We start from the raw sequence: 22,133 nt of genomic DNA on the forward strand, positions 1-22,133 counted from the left end.
CTCCAGGCCAAAATTCGCTGCCTTTCAAAGCCTGATGCTGGTTGCAAACAGCGCATTTAACCTACAAAGCCCTCAATCTAAATGACACCTAAATAGCTGAAAAAGAACCTTGAAGTCAACCGAGGACACAAAGGTACAGGAAGAAACTTCTACTTCAAAAATGAGATACATTTTCCTGCTGCTCTCAGAGCATGTTGCAAAAATCTGGGTTGTCACCTGCCAGTACACATCAGAAATGCATGTCCCTTCTCCACCTTGCAAAAGCTATTGAATAACCTATTAAAAGGTCAATGCCTTGAGTCTTGATCCCTTAGTGTGCGTTTGTAAGGTCTAGATCTCCTTTCGTTGCATTTTCAAGACTCAATGTCCTTATTAGAAAGTTGATGATGCAAAATATATTCAGAAAGCGGACTGGGAAGAGAAACACATCCCAGATTGTATGCCACAAAAGCAAATTGACAATGCTGCCAAAAAAAAAGAAATTATTGGTGTCATGGTTTAAGCATACTGTAAAGCACATGGTATGTTTAAACTCAAAATGTACAATAGAAGGTGAAACTAAGTACATTTAGTCAAAATGTTATTGGGAATTAAGTGACGTACTGCAAATTGCAGTGTGAATGAAATTGAAACCCGGGTATCCGACGGCAGAGCACAAGTCGTGCGAAGCCTGCCCGTGAGCAGACCCCCCGTCTCTGGGATCACCCGAGGAGGTCGGTAATTACTGACCAAGAGGTACTCATAGATCTCACTGAGTCAGGACAGTGTACCCAGACTTACACACTTATAACAAATAGGTCACGATTTCAATTTTTCTTTTTCTTCTGGGTCCTGATGAAAGCCTAACTGACCCCTCCTGGGCGACAACAGGCAGAAACATGTCGACCTTTTTAATGGACACATATTAGTGCAGAAGACCCCTAACCACTGCACGCCCAAAATGTTACCTAGCCTGAACCCAGATTTACTAAATCCTTGTTTCCTGGCCATTCAAGCTTTTTAAACAATTTCCTTTTTTTTTTTTTTGGTCACTGATCACTACTGGTTTCACCAGTGGTTAACCTCCGGGTGGAGGAAGCATAACCACTAACCCAATGATGATGCTGCCACGTACCCGTAAAGATGGAGAATCAAGATATACCGTCATTTAGCCCGGGCACGTGATTGAGGGTTTTTTATCGGTACCACCAAACGACAAATCAAAAACCCAGGTGACCCAGGACAAGTGATTCGTTCCTGATTTTTTTTAAATTGAAACATCATCCTTTGTGAGACACACTATTATCCACTACAGCGCAGTCAAAAGCAGTAGGGTTCGGTAAGCACTCTAAAACAACTATAAATAAATAAATAAAATGCTTGATTTAGGTCTCAGCAGATGGATTACTCCACGGATTACGGATATCCCGTACACCCAGGAGCAGCTCCTCCGCCAAGGCGGAGGAGCATCATCCCACTGCTCTCAGAGCAGTGTAAAATAAAAAATAGTATGATAATAACATAAGTGAATACTGTTTTTTATTTTTAGTATCGCCAGGTTAAGGCGTGGAAGGGCTTGGCTCCTGTGATGTCCAGGAGGAGTGGTTGCTGCACTCTAAAGTGCACATGATGGTTTGGCTGGCGGTCTTGGCCCAGCCAAACTATCATGCACACTTTGCATGTTCTCCACCCAGGCTGCATTACAACCTAGGTGGAGAACATGCCCAGGTTCCAATTCCCCAACTGAACTTCAAACCACGGTGTTCAGACCAATCAAAAAGTTGCACTGCAGCGTTGTGATTGACTACAGGGAGCCTGGGTGCTTCATGGTTGAGGAGCAGAGGAGAGACAGTGTGGGAGAGACGGAGGAGAAATGCAGCAATCAGGTAAGTGAATTTTTTCCCCTCCCGCCAACTTGTACCATACTGGCCGCCACTGCATCCACCAAAATACAAATCTCATAGGATAGAATGGGATTTATATTTTGGCAGAGAGGATATCCATCACTATTGTGACAGAGTAACCCATCCGCCGAGATGTAAATCTGATCCTTAGTCTAAACTTGATGTCCCTCAGAAAAGCTTACACATCCATCCATTCAGACTGTACCATAGTTTATCGACTTGGCGATTTTCTGATTTGGCCCCTAGATGGTGTGACCCTGCTTGCTCTTGTGCATCCAGGAAGGTGAAGGAAGCACTAGGTAACAAACCAAGGGATCCCGTCTCAATAAAGTCCTGTCGAAGTCATTATAAAGCTGAACTAGCAAGACATAAAGCTGTGCTGAAGGAGGAGGAGGCTTTGAGCGCGCTTATCGAGGTAAGCACCCTAAAGAGTAGTTCCAAGTTCTGTAGCATTATAAACAGCCCCCTCTTGACAGTAGATGCCGCTAGCGTCCTTGTGGGCCATATCACAGAGGATGAATGGGTATGCCATTTTGAGGAAATGGTTCAGTGCCCTCCTGACAAGACTGCAACCAGTGGAGTGGGTTAAGGGAAATCTGCCATGGAATTCTCAGTCGAAGAAGTTAGGAAGGGCATTGCTGGGTTGTCCAGAAACAAGGCACCATGACCAGACGGGATCCATCCCGACCTTATATTTCCAATTTGAATTTGTGGGTACCGGCTCTCACCTCAATTATTAATGCTTCAGTGAGAGCTGGCCCCCCTGGAACCTGGGCTATATCCACCATTGTTCCTGTTTTTAAAAAGGAAAACTGAGACAGCACCCACTGTTACAGGCAGATCTCTCTGTTGGACTCGGCGGTTAAGGCGGTCGGAAGTATCCTACTTGACAGGTTGGCCAGCTGGGCAGCCGTAAATAACATTCTAACAAATGCCCAGTATGGTTCACTGGTGTAACAAAACTTGAGGGGGCCTCCCTGCAAGGCACGTGGGCGGGGCCCCCTCTAGGCTCAATCAGGAGCTCTCCAGCCAGAGTGCTGTGCTGAGTGGGTTGCGGGGGCCTGTGTTACACCCCTGATATGGTTTTCGCCCAGGACGGTCAACTGGGGAACAATGTTTGAACCTGTTTTAGATTCTTAACAAATACACAGTGGCCCCACTCTGCATTTGATCGTGTCAACAGAACTAAGCTCTGGCAGACTATGTTGACTATCGTTGTGGATAGAGACACTGTTCTCTTCCTGCAAGACCTCCATAGAGATACAAAGGCTGAGGTTCGATATAAACAAGATTTCAAGGTTACCCGCCAGTTTCCAATACAGAGAGGAGTCTGGCAGGGCTGTATTTTGGCCCCTTTACTGTTCAATTTATATATTAACAATTTGGAGAAGGTATTAGTGGAGTCCAAGGTGGACTATTCCCAGGTGAGTCGGTGTGGTCTGCCTATACATTTGTACACAAACAATGCAGTCATCATGGGCCGGACTGCGAGGGGGCTGCACACCCTGCTCAACTCTTTTGCTTTATTCATGGAGGAACAGGACGTGTTGATTAATAACTCGAGATCCTATGTGATGCAGGTGGGATCCTGTTAGAGAAAGTCTTACCCCTTCCAGGGTGGATTTATTCAAGTCGCTAGGATTGGTGTTTTTTCTTACCTGGGGGTCCTATTAGATGATAGCATGAATCTGGAGCCCATAAAAAGCAGAAAGAAAGGAAACCTGCTACAGGCCAATGCTGCCATTTTTAACTTTGCTTCGAGAATAGGAAAGAGATCGATCGGGGCTCTTCTGCAGATATATAGGGCCATGTGTACTGCTAAGGAGTCTTACAGCAGTGACATCTGGGGATATATCGCTCCTAACTATCTACAAATAGTTGAAAATTGTTTTTGAGACATGTCTTAAGTGTACCCCAGGGAACCTCTACCTTTGCAGTACATGAAGAGATAGGTATGGCATATCTTTCTGACTTGTTGGCCTTTCGTCCCCTTTCCCTGTGGATAAAAATATGCCTCAGCAAAGAGACCGCCCTAAACAAACTGATCTTGAAGGACTGCATGGCCCTTGATAAAGCTCATCGTATTCCCGGGCTCAATTATATCAAGGAGTGTGTTACGACCTATCCTGATAAAGGTGAAGTGCAGGCAGGTGAGCTCAGCCTTTACCTTTTTACAAATGCTTTCAGGTAACATCATATTTTAAATTATTAGCTTTTAAAATCCACTGTTAGGTTTACATCCAGCTGCGACTAACAGTTGGGGGTATATTAGGGCCGGTTGCGATGTGACCCTGGCAGCATTCTCATTTCGTACCTAGTTTTATGTATTCTTTTAAATCAGTTTTATCGATATGATTCTTTGTACATATACTGTTTAATTGACTTTAATGTTTTTTTTGCAAAAGCCGAATAAAGTGAGTTGATGATGATGCCTAAATCCCCCAATCCTCCTCCCTTTTAGCATTGATTACACTTGTTGTCCAGTTCAACGGTTTACCCACCTCTTTAATGGATCTTAATTGTTATGTTCTTAATAGACTGTCTTCAATATTCTCTATCCTCCCTTCTTAGTATGAAACTGGCTTACATGTGCATAAACCTTGTGATAAAAGTGTTTCTCTTTTCAGTGTATCTCAGTTATATTTTAGAACTTGTCTTTAGTTTAGGGTTTACCCTGTGGAAGCATCTCTTTCAATTAAGAAACAGTCCAGTAGTGTTCATGCTTCTTGTGTACTTGTTCCAGTACAAAGCAGTTTATGTTTCAAAATATCTGACCTTAAAAAAGGATTCTTCTGAACGAACCCCCTTTTCCTAAAGGAATAAAAGCTGTAAAAGGCAATACACATAAAGAGCAAAACAAAGGGAGGAAGCTTTCATGGGCATTTGTTTGAAGTACCTTTAAGTATTTAAAATATTTGGTTCCAGCTTGGTTCAAGCTTTTTCCATCGTCCAGCAACTGAGGATGTTAAGACAATCTGGACAAAACTAAAACTTCATCAAATGTCTGAATATACAACTAGATAGCGTTTGCAAAGCACCATACATTAGATTGCACCACTTGGGAAGGCTTTTATAACTTTTGATCCTTTGAGCAAAAAACGAATACTTTTGGTTAAAAACTGGAAAGTTTTGTGGCAGGTGGTGGGTGGCTTCTATAGAGAGTTTAGCAAAACTTATTAGTGCCTCAGCCACCAAATTACACCATTCCAATGGCCCTGCAAATAATTAATGTGGCCATGAGTCCATCAGCATATAAACAAATGTGTTCAACATGTCAATTTTTAATAATTGTTCGTGCTCATATATAGTTTTCTATTAATTCAATGTCTTCAGTAGCAATGTCTCACTGAATTAATAAGTTGCACACTTTTTAAAAGCCAGTTTCAGAATTAGGGTCTCTGGAAATAATGACTCGTCTAAATCTTCCAAATCACTCTTGAAATGTTTTCTCTTCAAGAACCTCACACTTAATTGCAGCACTATGGGCCTAATGCACATGTAATGAGGCCTCAATTATGAACAATTTACTTTTAATGGTATACAGAAATAAAAATGTTTTCAATAAGTTGGTTAATTGGACCAAGGGGTCACCTGAAGTGAAAATGGAAATGTATTTCAATGCAATTGAGGCACAACTCGGATAAAATGTGCAATGACGGTTTCTAAGTAACATAATTGGACTTTCGGGGTCACCCGAGCTGTCAATGCAATTTAACTCCTAAGGAAATGCTAAAGATACAAATTGAATGTGGCATTTTTTTTTGTTTAGTACACTTAATTGACAATATGAGTCCTTTGGGATTTACAGTGGTGGTGGGAAGGGCACAGGCTGGTGGAAGGTAAAGCAAATAGGACGAGAAGACAGCTTTACAAGTGTACCTCATCTGAACTCGTTTTGCACAGGCATCACTCCCCAAAAGCATAGCCTGAGTGAAAAAACAACAGTCTGGCTGGAGGACAAGTTAGTAAGGTACTGTTTTACAGAGCTAAGGAACCGAGATTGATTAATGCCTAATACAGAATAGCCATGTTGTCAAGTTGTTTCCTAAACTGTAGAAGGCACTTGCAGAAAGAATGACAACATTACTGAATAGCTATGTTTACAAGTTTTTTCTAAACTTCAGAAGGCACTTGAAGGATCAATGCAATGACAAAATGACTGAATTGCCATGTTTTCAAATGTTTCCTAAACTGTAGAAGGCAATTTAAGGAACAATGACAAAATTACTGAATAGCCATGTTTTCAAATGTTTCCTAAACTGTAGAAGGCAATTTAAGGAACAATGACACATTTACTGGATAGCCATGTTTTCAAGTTTTTACTGAACTGTAGAAGGCACTTAAATGATCAATGACACAATTACTGAATAGCCATATTTTCAAGTTGTTTCTAAACTGTAGAAGGCACTAGAAGGTACAATGACAATAATACAAAACAGAGATCTTTTCATGTTTTTCCTAAAGTATAGAAGGCACTTGAAGTAACAATCACAAAATTACTGAACTGCCATTTTTTCATGTTTTTCCTAAACTCTAGAAGGAACTTGAAGGACAAAGTGAACAAACGAGGCAGGTGTTTTTTAAGAGCTAGAGCACATGTGTCTGGATGGCACTGACTGGCACAAGCGCAACAAAACCCTGAGTAAATGTCATGCAGAATCATCTGTTATAGGCCGAGCCTTATTTGGCCCGGTGTTTGCAGGTGGTGGGCTCTGGCACTCTTTCCTGGGGTACAGGACTTATTTTTCATCATCAGCCAATGGGCAGAGCAAGAGAGAGAGGAAAACAGTGACAGAGGTAGAAAGCAGGAATGAAAAAGAGCTAGCAAGAGTGAGATAAAAATACAGGAATGCAGAATGGTGGAAGAGAGTGGCATCTGGTGGAATCAAGACTCGGAAACCTTTTTATTGGGCAACTTCAGCATTTGGAAGTGCAGGAGTCCAGGATGAAGCCCAGGTTGCGTGCGTGGTCTGTCGGTGTGGGTGCGGTGCCCAGGGCGGGGGGCCACCAAGAGTCGTCCCAGGCGGAGGGCGAGGAGCCCAGGATGAGGACTTCCGTCTTGTCTGAGTTCAGTTTCAGGCGGCTGGTCGTCATCCATTCGGCTACATCTTTCATCCCTTCGTGAAGGTTGGCTCTGGAAGCGGCGGGGTCGTTGGTCAGGGAGAGGATCAGCTGGGTGTCATCGGCGTAGGAGATGATGTTCAGGTTGTGTTGGCGTGCGATGGCCGCGAGGGGGCTCATGTAGACGTTGAAGAGGGTGGGGCTCAGCGAGGATCCTTGAGGGACGCCGCAGATGACTTCGGTGGCCTCTCACTTGTACGGTGGTAGGCGGACTCTCTGTGTTCTTCCGTCGAGGAAGGAGACGATCCATTCCAGTGCCTTCTCCTGAATTCCGACGTTGCTGAGGCGCTGCACTAGGGTGCGGTGGCAGACAGTGTCGAATGCCGCGGAGAGGTCTAGGAGGATGAGGGCCGCTGTTTCTCCGTTGTCCATCAGGGCTCGGATGTCATCGGTGGCAGCGATCAGGGCGGTCTCGGTGCTGTGGTTGGCTCGGAAGCCAGACTGTGAGGGGTCGAGGGATCCATTCGTCTCGAGGAAGGCGGCCAGCTGTTTGTTGACGGTCTTCTCGATGACTTTGGCTGGAAACGGGAGGAGCGAGATGGGGCGGTAGTTCTTGAGTTCGGTGGGGTCCGCTGTTGGTTTCTTAAGTAGAGCGCTGAGTTCGGCGTGCTTCCAGCTCTCCGGGAAGGTGGCGGTGTCGAAGGAGGTGTTGATGATGTCCCGCAGGTGGGGTGCGATGACAGCGTCGGCCTTGTTGAAGACGTGGTGAGGGCAGGGGTCGGTCGGAGATCCGGAGTGGATGGAGTTCATCATGCGGACGGTGTCATCGGTGCTGATCGGAGTCCAGACGCGGAGGGTGGTGGTGGGTGGCGTTGCTGCGGTCGTTGTGTGAGATGGTTGACTACTGAAGCTGTTGTGTATGTCCGCGATCTTGTTGTGGAAGTAGGAGGCGAGGGAGTTGCAGAGGTCTTGCGATGGGGTGATGTCGTTGTTACCGGCGTTGGGGTTGGAGAGCTCTTTCACGATGTTGAAGAGTTCCTTGCAGTTGTGTGCGTTGTTGTCCAGTCGGTCCTTGAATGCAGTTTTCTTGGTGGCGCGGATCAGTTGGTGGTGCTTCCGGGTGGCTGAATCCTTGAATCCATTCAATCACTATTGTTGCAAATTAACATTGTAACCTTACATACAGAAGCTGAGTTGGACACAATGAGTGTTGGATCTTGTGAGACAGTCTTCTGTGATGCAAGGTGCAGAGCATGTAACTATGCATGTTGTGCAGTAGTCACATAGGACTTTGGTGTGGTTGCATTGTGGAATAAACTCACCATCCTTCACTACACCTTGCACTGCTGTAGAGCATGCAAGTACATGCATTTGGTTCCTACCGTAGGTTGGGCAGAGCCAGCTGTGTAAAAAATGCTCTGGCAAGACTCAACAGGTAAACTGTCTGGTGTAGGAACTGTTCATACTAGAGAAAAGCTTGTGTATGAAGAGAGGAATCATACTGAAACTTTGCATCCACTGCACTTAACCTCTTCGATGAGTTGGACTGCCCCCGGCCGTCCGACATCACAGTGGGCGTGTGTTTAGGACCGCCGGGGGCGGTCTAACCGCGCACGCGTAATTGTTTTCAGCACCGCGGTGGAATGTCCGCCACAGCGAAGAGGCTAAAGAAAAGGCCCGCTGTACCCATCTTAGGAGTAGGGATGAGAATTAAGAAAGCTTGCCTTTGTGGCCTCAAGTGCTGGTATGGGGAAAACAATAATGATGTGTTTTCCTTGCCCCAACGGACACTTCTTCAGAATACCTGTTTGTAAAGCTGTCAAGATTTTTTCAATGGAAACAAATCACGCTTCAGCCAGGGAATATAAGTGAGACTTGTAGGTAATTGGGATGGTCTGTCCTTCATTGTAGGTCACACAGATGTAACCTAGTTACTGGGCATGACTAATAACTAGGTTGGTTTTGTTGTCCCTAGTTTTTAAATATTTTGTCTCATGCATGTCTGCTTGTAGAGCATTCAAGATATCACTATGTGCACTCAACCAGTGTTTAGAAGAAAACGTGGGAGAAATTAGTTCCTACAGAGGCTTCACTCTCTCTGCGTAATGAGGCTAATAAGTCTGTACAATGTTAAGAAAACCCAACAGGGATTGCAACTTTTTCAACGTGTTAGGAGGCTGCAAGGTAGCGCACTTCTGAAGGAATTCTGGAGCCAGACCCTTGGCCTCGGATAATTCATATCCAAGGAAAGTCTGTGTTGTGTATGTGATCTTCAATTTTTTTTTAATGAATATTGAAACTATGTGATCTTACCATAGCCACTACTCTGTCTACCCTGCTAAGGTGCAGATTCAAGTTATCGTCAATTAAGTTGATATCATCAAAGTAGAACAATACCTCAGTATCTGATTGTAAGACCTCCATGATACAAGCAGAACACATGCCAGGACTATTCTTACAGCCCTTGGGCAAATGTAAGAAGGAAAACTGCACACCGTTGAAACTAAAACTTTTCAGATATTCACTTTCAGGCACTATATTTTGACTGAAAATCCCATTGGAAATATCCAGGGTCATTTTATATTTTTTCTGCACCAAGTTCATCATCGAACCTGTAGTGTGGGCCTTTTATACTGCATATGTTCTTGTATGCAAATTCAAATGTCTATAGTCTAAGACTATTCTATAAGAACCGTCTGTTTTGGAGACAGGAAAAAGCGGTGTATTCATGGGTGATAGGCAAGGCACTATTATGCCTTGATAATGCAATTGGTCTAATATTGGTTTAACACCATGTTTTGCTTCTGGTTTTAAGGGGTATTTTGCTTGTGGTTGTGGGTCACTATGTAGAGGAAGAACATGTGGACTAAAGTGTTCATCCCACCCGCTTGATTTCTATATATGACTGTTGCTCGTCCTACAGACCATTGACTGGCATAAATTTCCCTGATATCTTCAGTGTAAATTTGTAGCTATTAAATGTGGCTTAACGAGACGAGTACCTAAGGTATCTCTACCTAAAGAGATGCAACCTTCTGCAATTATTTTTGGTAATTCCAGTTCATGTTCTTGAACCGTAGCTGCTTCTAGTCTCTGACTTTTAGCCAGAACTGAAGCCTCTCCCTTTATATTGCTTAGAATGATAGAGGAGAATGTAGATACGTTTCCCATAAACTCAATTCCTAAATCCAGTGCTTGTTTTGCACTTGTCTAAGTACATCAGGGAGGACTGCAAATGAAGGTGCATCATGTGTATTGGTATAAATGCATGCAAAGATGCTTCCACAGGAGTTACACTCCTCTGCCAGAGGCAAAATCCCAAGAAGATGCATAGTCAGTATTCTGTGCTTGTCTTGGGGGTTAGTGTATGGATACATTGCTTCTAACTGGTTGGTCCTGCGAGCAATCCAGAAAACCATTCCATCACGCTTTGTAAGCGCTTTGCCCATGATAGCGCTAATAGTCTGTGGACTAATAGATTGTATCCGTGCAGGTGCGGCAGGCCCTGCTGAGACACCAGGTCTGGAGCTCAAAATACGATGCATGAACTGCATACGTCTCTAGTGTAAGGCGACTATGTTATGTAACACCCCTACTACCTCTGCAGAGGCTAGAGATTCAGGGCAAAGAACAGGAGAGTAGCCAACCAAGAGTGGCCATGTAGCCCCCTCATTGCTTAGTGGCCCCAAATGAACATGTCTGTGCGTGTGTGGCAAATGACCACCAAACAAATTTTGGTGTTCCTGATATGTTAAAGGAATTTCAAGTTCTTGGTAACCCTTATAGTGAGCTGGCGGATCTACCACCATTTATTCATGAAACTGCCCTGAAGCTGCATTAATAGACTCAAACTCCACCCAGGAGTAAAAACTCTCAAAGGCATTTGCTGGATGTGCAGTTTGTCCAAAAGTAATTTCCCCCATCCCCTATCTAGAGCTTTGAGGTATTGATTAACTGCTTCCCTGCAACTGGCCCCATAATGAAAGGTACTGCCATGATGAATGGATTCAATCTGTGATTGGAATCAAAGGATTAGAAAACCCAAGGAATGGGGAATAACCTTTATGGTCAAGCTTTACAAACCTACGGAAATAGGTGCTTCCTTTTTCCATATAGGAGGTAACCATGATTACTACGGACGTCTGCGTAATGATGTAATAATGGTTCAAATGTGTGTGAGAAGTGTAAACTACTCAAGGCGTAGCTGTTAGATGCAACACCCACGTTGGGCACCAACTGTTGTGTAAGTTACGACTACAAATGGTGCTTTCCTATTCCTAAGGATGCGAAGGCATTGGCACATGCATAATTGTACAGAGTGAATTGCCCATGCAAAAATGTCTTGCATGAGTGGAATTACACTTTGTATCTTTTTAATATGTTTTATATCCACAGTGAAAACACCTTCCCCTAAGTGCCCGCTGATTTGGGGGGTAATTTGTTCCTTTCCCAACCTGAAAAAACATTTACTTCTGCCCTTTGTCAGGAGGAAATCTCTAAAAGTTTCCAATGCGAGAGAGTATGCACTCCTTCCCTTAAAATGAAACCATGTTTTAAGTGTTATTAGAGTAGTGCGTGCGAACAGTTACTGTGAACCACCCCCATCACAAAATACGAAAGTATCCAGAAACAAAGCACGCTTCTCGTTTCCATTTCATCCCGGTATTCCAAAATCCACCAGTATTCACTTGCTTACATCAGTCATAGTTGACATTTTCCTTAGTATTCTTCATCACAACGGAGACAGCGTGATTCAATCTGCAAACTTTATTAAACTTTTCCAATATCGACTGTATGCCATTCTGGGCTTTGTACAACGATACGCTCAGATTGATCACAGAATACGTTTTGAAGACGGCATGAAGTTTTTTTATGTCCAATGCATTTCGAGCCCCTAAGGCTCTTCATCAGGGAATTCTAAAACAACAGGAACAAAAGCAAATAACATAAACAGTTCCGCTGATTGATCCTAGCTAATACATGCATGTACACTGAATCTGTGACTAGTGTTAACATATGACCCCCTACTTGCCCCCTCACATACAAATCATACACCTGACTCAACAAAATAGCAAAGAAACTATCACTGCTCACACCCAAGCACCAAATACCCAAACCAAACTAACTGTGCCTGTTCAATTCATTCTCACCATTTCAAAATCTTCCTACTCCCTGTCCCTCTCGCTAACCACCTCCCTTCCTTTCACCAAACCATCAGTACTGTTCTCTAAAACAAAGCCTCATGTGCTTGACTGAACCCTCATCCTTCTCTCCATGAACCCAGTCCCTCCCGTCATCCTTCTTCTTAACCCCTTCTCTGCTATTCTCTTTTATGAAAAGTGGTCTAACTCAATCTTACCTCCTTGTGCTTCTCTCCTTAAACTCATAAATCATCCATGCTTCCTTTCCAATGGCCTATGTTACCTCCTTCTTACTCACTGACTCATTAAATAGACTTGAATCAAAGATCTTAATTATTACCGCCTGGCTTCTTCCCTGTTAGCTGCACACAATGTTTCCCAAATCTCCCCCTAGAAACTCAGATTCCCACAATACACCAAAGTGAGCCCGCTGCTCAGAACAAATTTCTACCTGTTAAATCCATTACACAGAGTAACTAAACTGAGATCCATGATGCTGCCAAATAAACGCCTTTGTGCCAATATACAATACATGAGTATTAAGAAACTTTCTGAAATAAAAACAAACTGAAACGCTAAGCGTGACAATTTTGCAATTAAAATTACTAAACCCACACTACAAAAACAGTGTCGATGAAATTTACTACCCCTGCACTAGACTATTACCAGAACAATACAAAAAGACGACCCCCAATGTGACCCCCAATAAATCAGAGAAATCAGAGAAACTGATGATGATAATGTTCAAATGCTTCTGCACTTCATTCCAGTTCGTGCTTGCACTGTCTCCGTGGTGATAAACACACTTGTAATCTTTAACATTTTATTCAGTCTTCAACTTAATCCATTGGGTGCAAAACTCGTTTTGAGGTGATGCTATTGCAATGCACATTGAAAATGATTGAGCATGCACTCCTTCCCTTAAAATGAAACCATGTTTTAAGTGTTATTAGAGTAGTGCGTGCAAACAGTTACTGTGAACCGCCCCCCATCACAGAAATACGAAAGTACCCAGAAACAAAGCACGCTTCTCTTGCTCATGGTTGTTGCACTGCGAACATCGGGAACATGTCCCTCCAAAGTTTCCATTTCATCCCGGTATTCCAAAATCCACCAGTATCTGAGCGTATCGTTGTACAAAGCCCAGAATGGCATACAGTCGATATTGGAAAAGTTTAATGAAGTTTGCAGCTTGAATCACGCTGCCTCCGTTGTGATGAAGAGTACTAAGGAAAATGTCAAAATATGACTGGTGTAAGCAAGTGAATACTGGAGGATTTTGGAATACCGGGATGAAATGGAAACTTTGGAGGGACATGTTCCCGATGTTCGCAGTGCGACAACCATGAGCACGAGAAGCGTGCTTTGTTTCTGGAAACTTTTTAATAGTGGCATTTTCAAAATTATAATCTAAAATTCTACTTTACCTTAAGAGAAGATTTTTGTATTACACTTCCAAAGACACCAAACATGAACCGAATACCTGTTCCGATTTGGAAATGACAGCTTATTAAATGTAATAAAGTAAACCCAATGTCATCCTGTGGAAGAGGTAGGCCTTGCAGTAGTGAAAACTATTTTAGGAGTTTTTCACTATCAAGACATATAAAACTTAAAAGTACATGTAAAACTTTAGAAAATACATTCTACTCTGCCCTCTGGGCTGTCAAGGGAATACCGTTTGGGTGACTGATATGTACTAAAAAGGAAGGTTTGGGACTGGCAAAAAGGATTATTTTACCAGGTTGAAAATGGAAGTATAAAACTGCAATGGCAGGCCTGAGATACGTTTCAATAGCTACTTAAGAGGGTGGCGCAATTAGTGCTGTAGGCCCACTAGTTGCATTTAATTTACAGGCCCTAGTTACATGTAGTACCACTTTACTAAGGACTTAAAAGTACATTAAATATGCAAACTGGGGATAAGCCAATGTTACAATGTTTTAAGGAGCAAGCAAAAGCACTTTAGCACTGGTTAGAAGTTGTAAAGTGTGCAGAGTCCTAAGGCCTGCAGATACGGGATCAGGAAAAAAAATGGAGGATGAAGACAAAATGTTTGGGGGAAGACCATCCTAAGGCTGACAGGTCTAACAGCCAATATTTCTGCCTGTGTGATGGATAGTAAATTGGTAATTGACTAGTATAAGCTAGACAATGTTTCTTAACCATGTGTCTTCTGCGGATCCCTACCTAATCATTACTGGAACCCAGGGACACATGCTGGATCATTATTGGATTTCAGGGACCCCGGCATAAACATTTTCGATGACTTGAACCGTAAAACAATGCACAAAAGAAACAAGCATTTATCACACAAATGTTCAAATATGTATTTAATTCACAACCACATATAAAAAAAAAGAATTGTGATTTTATTCAGAAGGTTGGAGCTTTTCTAATTCAAATGAGACCACTTACCAACCATACTATATTCTGTTTTGATGCACTTGCACTGCTCCCAGGAATCAATCTTGGGATAATAATTTAATTTTTAGCTTGAAATTTCAAATTCCCTCACATTTACAGATCGTTTTAAGATTTTCAGTTTTACATTTTGCTTCTTTATTTTTTATATACACCTTATTAACCTGGTAATAATATTTTTAAGCAGTAACAGACACCCCTGAGTAGACTTTGTGGACCACCACGTGTCCCACAGGTTAAGAACCACTGTGCTGGATCATCAACCCTTAGCCACACAAATGTATGCATTGCACATGTATGTCAAGGGAAATCTGAAATGTATCTGTGCCATTGCATTAAATATACTACATAGGCAAAGAAAGATCTGAAAAAACAATATTCAAAAGAATGTACAGGTACGAACAACCAAAAGGGCCCGTGCAAAAAGATGAACCTTGTTTTCTGAGGCCATTATGATACCTTTATTCCACAAGGACAATGTTGCAAGTGCAACAGCTGCATAATCAGAAATCGTAGAAATATGATGACCTAGAAAAAGCAGACGCTAGGCACTGCACCGCGCTGATCGCATCATGACCTGAAAATGAGACCACTTGGTTGGAAATAACATGCCGCCCACTCACCAAATGTCAGACTTGGAGTCGTAGCCTTGATGGTTGAGCGCCTCCGGGCTCATGTAGTACGGCGTCCCGGTAAAGGTCGTTGCAAGGTCACACGATCCCATCAGGAAGCGAGACACTCCAAAGTCACCTAATTAAAACAGAAATAAATCACGGGCAAAGCTCAAACAATCAACCACAAATGCCAATGAGAATTCAGCACTCAGCAATCCAATAGTAAAACATAATATTAAAAGTATTTATTTATTCTCCAGTGGGTTATGTAAAACTTGCAGCGGCAACGTCATAGTGCTGGAAACAAAAAATGTAGGAAGGACAAGGTAAGCTGCCTGGTCCTTCTCTTGCTGTGCTCCTAGGAACAGGAACTTCCTCCCCATCTGGGTCTTCACTCCTGCACTTTGGGAAGGAACTGAAGTCCCAGCTCTTCTAGCAACACATCAACTATGTGCAACACTGAAGATGATGGACTATTGGTGGTAATCCTCTGGGCTTAACTTGTCCAGTGCTTTCAGTTAGTAGGCACTAGTACATGGGTACTCACAAACCTTCTCTTGGGGGCAAAATGTACAGTGCAGTTTGTGTCCGAGGGCCGCACTGGTGGAGGCGGGGTCAGTGGGGGAGGGGGCAGGGCTAGAGCAACAAAAAAAACTGTGACCATGAGGTTGAACACCGGTCCCTGCAGCGGACGCCTTCATCCACTGAGCTACCAGACCCGGCATACACACATCTCTCTCTCTCTCTCTCTCTCTCTCTCTCTCTCTCTCTCTCTCTCTCTCTCTCTCTCTCTCTCTCTCTCCCTCCCTCCCTCCCTCTCTCTATCTCTCTCTCTCCCTCTGTCTCACTCACTCTGACTGTCTCACTCCTTCTCACTCCCTCTAACTCCCTTTCCCTCTTTCTCCCTCTCTCGCCCTCTCTCTCTCCCTGTCTCCCTCTGTCTCCCTCTCTCTCCTTCCGTCTCCCTCACTCTGTCTCCCTCTCCACCCCCTCCCTCCCTTTCTCTGTCTCCTTTCCTCTGTCTCCATCTATCTCTTTGTCTGTCTCCCTCTGTCTCCCTCCCTCTGTCTCCCTCTGTCTATCACCCTCTATCTCCCTCCCTCTCCCTTTCTCTGTCTTCCTCCCTCTCCCTCCCTCTATCTCCCTACCTATGTTTCCCTCTCTCTATATCCCTCCTCTCTCTGTCTGTCTCCCTCTCTCTGTCTTCCTCTCTCTGTCTCCCTCTCTCTGTCTGTCTCCCTCAGTCTGTCTCCCTCTATCTGTCTATCTCCCTATGGCTGTCTTCCTCTGTCTGTCTCCCTCTGTCTCCGTCCCTCTCCCTTTCTCTGTCTCCCTCCCTCTGTCGCCCTCTCTCTGTTTCCTTCCCTCTGTCTCCCTCTGTCTGTCTCCCTCTCTCTGTCTCCCTCTCTCTGTCTCCCTCCTCCCTCTGTCTTTCTCCCTCCCTCCCTCTGTCTCACTCTCTCCCTCCCTCTGTCTTGCTCTCTGTCTCCCTCTTTCTGTCTCCTTCCCTCACTCCCTCTGTCTCACTCTATCTCTCCCTCCCTCTGTCTCCCTCTCCCTCCCTCCCTCTTCCTTCCTCTCCCTCTGTCTCAATCTCTCTGTCTCCCTCCTCCCTCCGTCTCCTTCCTCCCTCCGTCTCGCTCCTACCTCTGTCTAACTCCCTCTGTCTTCCTCTGTCTGTCTCCCTCCCTCTGTCTGTATCCCTCCCTCTGTCTGTCTCCCTCTGTATGTCTCCCTCTGCCTGTCACCCCCGTCTCCCTCCCTCTGTCTCCCTCCCTCTCCCTCCTCCCTCTGTCTGTCTCCCTCCCTCTGTCTGTCCCCCTCTATCTGTCTCCCTCTCTCTGTATCCCTCCTCCTGTCTGTCTTTCTCTCTCCGTCTCCCTCTCCCCTCTGTCTCCCTCCTCCCTCTGTCTGTCTCCCTCCCTCCCTCTCCCTCCTTTTGCCTCCCCCTGTCTCCCTCTCCTCCCCCTGTCTCCCTCCCTCTGTCTCCATCTGTTTGTCTCCCTCCTCCCTCTGTCTCCCTCCTCCCTCTGTCTGTCTCCCTCTGTCTGTCTCCCTCCCTCTGTCTCCCTACCTCTGTCTGTCCCCCTCGGTCTTTCTCCCTCTGTCTGTCTCACTCTGTCTCCCATTGTCTGTCTGTCTCCCTCCCTCTGTCTGTCTGTCTCCCTCTGTCTGTCACCCTCTGGCTCCGTCCCTCGGTGTCCCTCCCTCTCCCTTTCTATGTCTCCCTCTCTCTGTATACCTCTCCCTCCCTTTTCCTCCCTCCCTCTCCCTCCCTCCTTTTCCCTCCCTCCCTCCCTCTCTATCTCCCTCCCTCCCTCTCTGTCTCCCTCCCTCCATCTCCCTCTCCCTCCCTCTCTTTCCCTCCCTCCCTCCCTCTCCCTCCATCTCTCTCTGTCTCCCTCCCTCTACCTTCTTCTGTCACCCTCTGTCATCTCACCCTGCCTTTTCTGTGCCTGGGCTGAGACAGCTTCCCCGGCACACAGAGCCGCAGGCACCCGAGCACTTCACTGGTCTTTAAAAGATCATTTGAATGTTAATGAGGCTTTGATGTATTTCACCTCTGCTTAGGCCCTTGCATCTCCACTCTGACTATGGCTGTGATCGCCCGGCCCCACAAAGCTGCAGAGTCTCTCAGAGTTGCGCTGCTGCAACCAGCAGTGTTTGCAAACTCTTACATTTTTTTTTTAAACCCAGGTACGATGTCTGCAAGGTCCGCGGGCCACCAAGGAAGGCTTGCCGGGCCGCAGGCAGCCCGGGGCTGTACTATGAGTACCCGTGCACTAGTACTTGTTTTTAGGGAGTGGGACTCATTATTCATCAAACTGTGGACGAGAGTATGAACAAAATTCAGAAAAGCGAGACACAGAACAGGGAAGTGGAGGCGTGGTTGAAGACAGAGGCACAAGGTGGACCCAGGACTGGACAGCCATGGGAAGTGTCAATCCCAGCATTCACCGGAATTTGGCGATGAGCTCCTAAAAAAGCATATTTTACAACGTGAAGACTGGTAATCCCCTTTCTCCTGCCTGTATCCCTTCCCTTATCCCAGTCCCCTGTACTCCTTCAGGTTATTTCCACCTTTAAACAGCGCGTCATTGTTTTCTAACCATGCTCATAACATATAAATCGCCAGTTATTCGTACTTTATTGAGCATTTATAAATTGCTGCATGAAGACAAAGAGTTCTTTAGAGCGTGGAGCAGAACAAAGGGGGAATTAAAGTCGAGAGAAACAAGACGGGGAATAGGAGAGAAGAAAGGAGACTAGTAAAAAACAAGCTGACATTAAAAATACAATGAGGTGTTCCTTGCATGAGAAGTCAAGAAGAACTTCAATTAATATCAAAACTGCAGCAGGTTTGTCTTTGACTTGAAGGCAAATATTTGCACTGTTCAGTTTTTTATAGGTGGCGGACTAAGCCCTAAATTAAAGGCCTGCACCCGCTAGAAGCCAGTAGAGGTTTTTTAAATATGTTTTAAAGTGTTCTAGATATTTGAGATTGTACACTTCCACTTCACAAATTGAAGGTTTACTGTTGTACTAAACTAATGGAGTAATGCAGTGTTCAAAGAATTGAGCCATAGGAGTCACCCCAAAGTTGAACCAGGAAAGGGTAAGTGATGTTTCTGACCAGATGGAGGTGACGGTTGAAGTTCTGAAAGGGATAATTGTTTTGTTTAGTTAAATTGACCATGGATTATCATAGACTACCTAGATGTTGGGTATATTGCATTAGTAAAATCGTTGCTTCTAAGGTTCAGACCACTGTAATGGAAGGGTGCCTGAATTAGGTGTGTTAAAAGGGTAATTTTTGTATGAATTTCCAGCTTGGATCATCTTGAGGCATAATGAGATTGTATCATATTATGAGTGGATACCACTGCTCGTCTCTAGTTTGGTGTCCTGAATATAAAACCACCTATTTGATGGCCATCTACATTTGGAAATTGATTCCAAATTTCATGATAAGATCAGTCAATTGGACTGGTAGTTACTGAACACTGTACATTGTACTGTAGACTTTTCTGGATTTCTGCGGGACACCTCAGTGCCACTATGATGTCTTGTTTACTTCTGGGTGGAATGGATCATTTCCAAGTCATAGAATTATTTTTGCAGCATTCTAGAAAATGTAGACTTTTCATGGATATTTTCTTTGAAACAAAAAAATCTATCCCAACATTTCTGCCTGAAAAACATCTCAGTAGAGTTGGACATATTTCTTACATTTTGTCATCAGCTGATGCAAATCTTCATGCAAATTTGTCTTTTATTACAGGATCTGAAACCGCAAACCAGGGTTCAAAGAATAGCAAACTGCTGGTGAAAAGAATGTACCACACATGCAATGGAGCCTTAATGGTACACCGACCCCTGACAACTCTACTGAATGAAACTTGCATGGGAGGGAAATGTGCCATTCCGGAGACTGGACAACTTAAGGTGTGGGAATGAACTGATAGCATCCGTACAAAGTGCCTGAATGCTGGGCACTGGTGTCGGGGTGACTGAAGTGGGTGTGTGGAGAGAAGGGCATCACCCGGATTGGGCTGATGTCACCTATTCTAGATTTCATCTAAAGATTTCACCCACCAATACTTTTCAGTCTAATGACTATTAATATCGGGAAAAAAAAGATTATTTGGACACGATTGCACATTTCGAGCAAAGAACATCTGAAATAGTGTAGATTCTGTATTTTCAAGTATACAAGTAGTGGAAATCAGTACCTGCTCAATCAAAGATCTGCAGTGTGTTGACAAAATAATTATGAAACTCTTGTGGAGCGGACTGGACCAAATTCTACCAACTCTGCAAGTAGTGTAACGAAACTTGAGGGGGCCCCCTACAGAGTAAATGGAGTAGGCCCCAAAGATCTAGCATAAAGGGGATTCTATATTTGTCATGAATGATTTCTTATGCCGATGAATGTGGACTTTGTTCCATGGTTAGGTAACCATCTAAACTGCTGGGTGCCCATTGGGTTGTTGTTTTTGAAACAGGTATGTAATTGTTAAATTTCATTATGGTTTGCAGTGTGGGGTGCGCCAGTGTTTGGAATACTATAATTTACTATTCCAACGCCAGTCTGTGCAACAGTAGGGAAGGTGTTGGAGTTAAATCCAACACCTTATACCCCCTACAACAAGCCATTCTCGTTGTAATGGCATGCAGGCAAAAAGCATGCATTGTAATGCATGCGTTGTAATTGTAAAGGTTGTTTAAAGTCAAGTAGTGCTCTTTGTAGTATACTTAGTAGTAAGCATGGCATGGGTAGGGTTTTTAGGTGGTGGTTTGGTTGAAAAAGTGAAACATTTGGAGCGAAATTTACTATACTAACCAATTTTTTCTACCTACTGCTTGATATACAATGCTGAGCTGTTCTCTTTACTGATAATACTTACAAAGTTACGCTGAGACATGATGAGCCCGCCCCTTTACACACTGGTTCAAGTCAGCTAGGCAAGTCAACAAAGACACTCAGGACTTTAACATCTGTGTGCAAATTTAAGGTATGCATTCCATCAACAACACCTGCAGGCAGTAAAGATTGAAAGGGCTAGACTCTCTGTGACAGATGAGTAAATCTATACTTATAAATTTGCTCTTTCACTTTTTAATACATATATTACTTTAGGCTAGTCACCATGTAAGCATGTACATTTATTAGAAAGAGTAAGTTTACAAGTCTCCACCGCTTGAATTCAGAGAGTAGAGACTAATTTACAATGGTAAAATTACTTCTTGCAACTTAGCACATGGAGACGGAGATCTTTGCTACCACAGCCGAGATCTCCTTATGGTAAAGTATAGGGAAAAGTTCAGACGTTTATCAAAGTATTAAACAAAAATGTAAACATATTTTAAGATAAACATTAATGTAAATTGTTTTAAATGAACTGTAAATGTAGAACAAAATACAAAAAGCTATAGCATTATTAACTTAATTTTGAACTAAATATTTAATTCTTTTGACAATATTAAATTTAATTCAATTGTTGTTCTTGAGTTATACATTTTAAAACATCCCACCTAAAGTACTACATTTATACTATGCAGGAAAAAATATTAAAATGTATGTACAGAATTCATTTAAATTCATTTTATTATTTTACTAACAAATTACATTTACATGAATGTTTAAATGTAAATAAGGTTAATTACATATTTTATGATATAGTAATAATCAGGGTTTACTTTTATAATGTGTTACACATTAATTTAAATGTATTTACATTAATATAGTGTTCAAATAAGTTAACTTAATCTAACATTAGTTCCTACGGGCTTTTTTATTTTTTTATTTTAAGTGGAGGTTATTGCAGTACCAGTGGTTGGCCATGTGTGGTCTGGACGTACTTCCTACAGCTCTGAACTGGAGTAGTTTTACAACATGGTTGTGTTCTTTTTTGGCTGTAAATAAAAGAGTTTGGTTTATGAATAGCAATAGCTTTCACTGGTCTATCCAAGCTGCCTCTGCCTTAGCATGAAAGGCTGGCTCCACTGTTCACTACTGGAGTTTGATGCTATTGGCATCCACCGCCTGCTGCTGATCCCTGCTGCTGCCACTAGATGGAGCCACTCTTTACTGATACAGTGCAGCGTATTATAATATCTATACAATACAATGCAATGGAATTGAACAATAGTTTACAATGCAATAATATACAACAATGCAGTGAATTGCAGCGTAGTACTATGCACTGCAACAATATAGTACAATACAAGACAATGCAACAATATAGTACAACGCAATATTGGGCAGTGCAACAATACAATGGAATTCTACCAACAATATTTTTAGATCTGGGGGTCTCTAGTTGGCAATGGTATGCACCTTTGTCCAAATAGGGACCCTTACTTTTAAGTCAGGATAAGGGGATTACACTCCTTAATAACCCCTGCTCAACCCCTTGGTAGCTTGGCACAAGCAGACAGGCTTATCTCAGAGGCAGTGTGTTAAGCATTTGTGAATATACACAGTAATACAGTGAAAACACTACAGA

The 22,133-nt window shown here is 43.4% G+C and overlaps 1 protein-coding gene across 1 annotated transcript in view; it reads right to left on the reverse strand.

Moving 5' to 3' along the window:
• The window catches only part of NEK11 (NIMA related kinase 11), a 968,483-nt gene that overhangs the window by 522,257 nt on the left and 424,093 nt on the right, over window positions 1-22,133 (reverse strand). The window contains exon 5 of the mRNA XM_078663876.1: window positions 15,133-15,259. Coding sequence (XP_078520002.1) covers window positions 15,133-15,259 — 127 coding nt within the window. The remainder of the gene's footprint in view (window positions 1-15,132; window positions 15,260-22,133) is intronic.

Source organism: Lissotriton helveticus, chromosome 10 (assembly GCF_964261635.1).
Source record: "Lissotriton helveticus chromosome 10, aLisHel1.1, whole genome shotgun sequence".
In the NCBI taxonomy this organism is placed as follows: domain Eukaryota; kingdom Metazoa; phylum Chordata; class Amphibia; order Caudata; family Salamandridae; genus Lissotriton; species Lissotriton helveticus.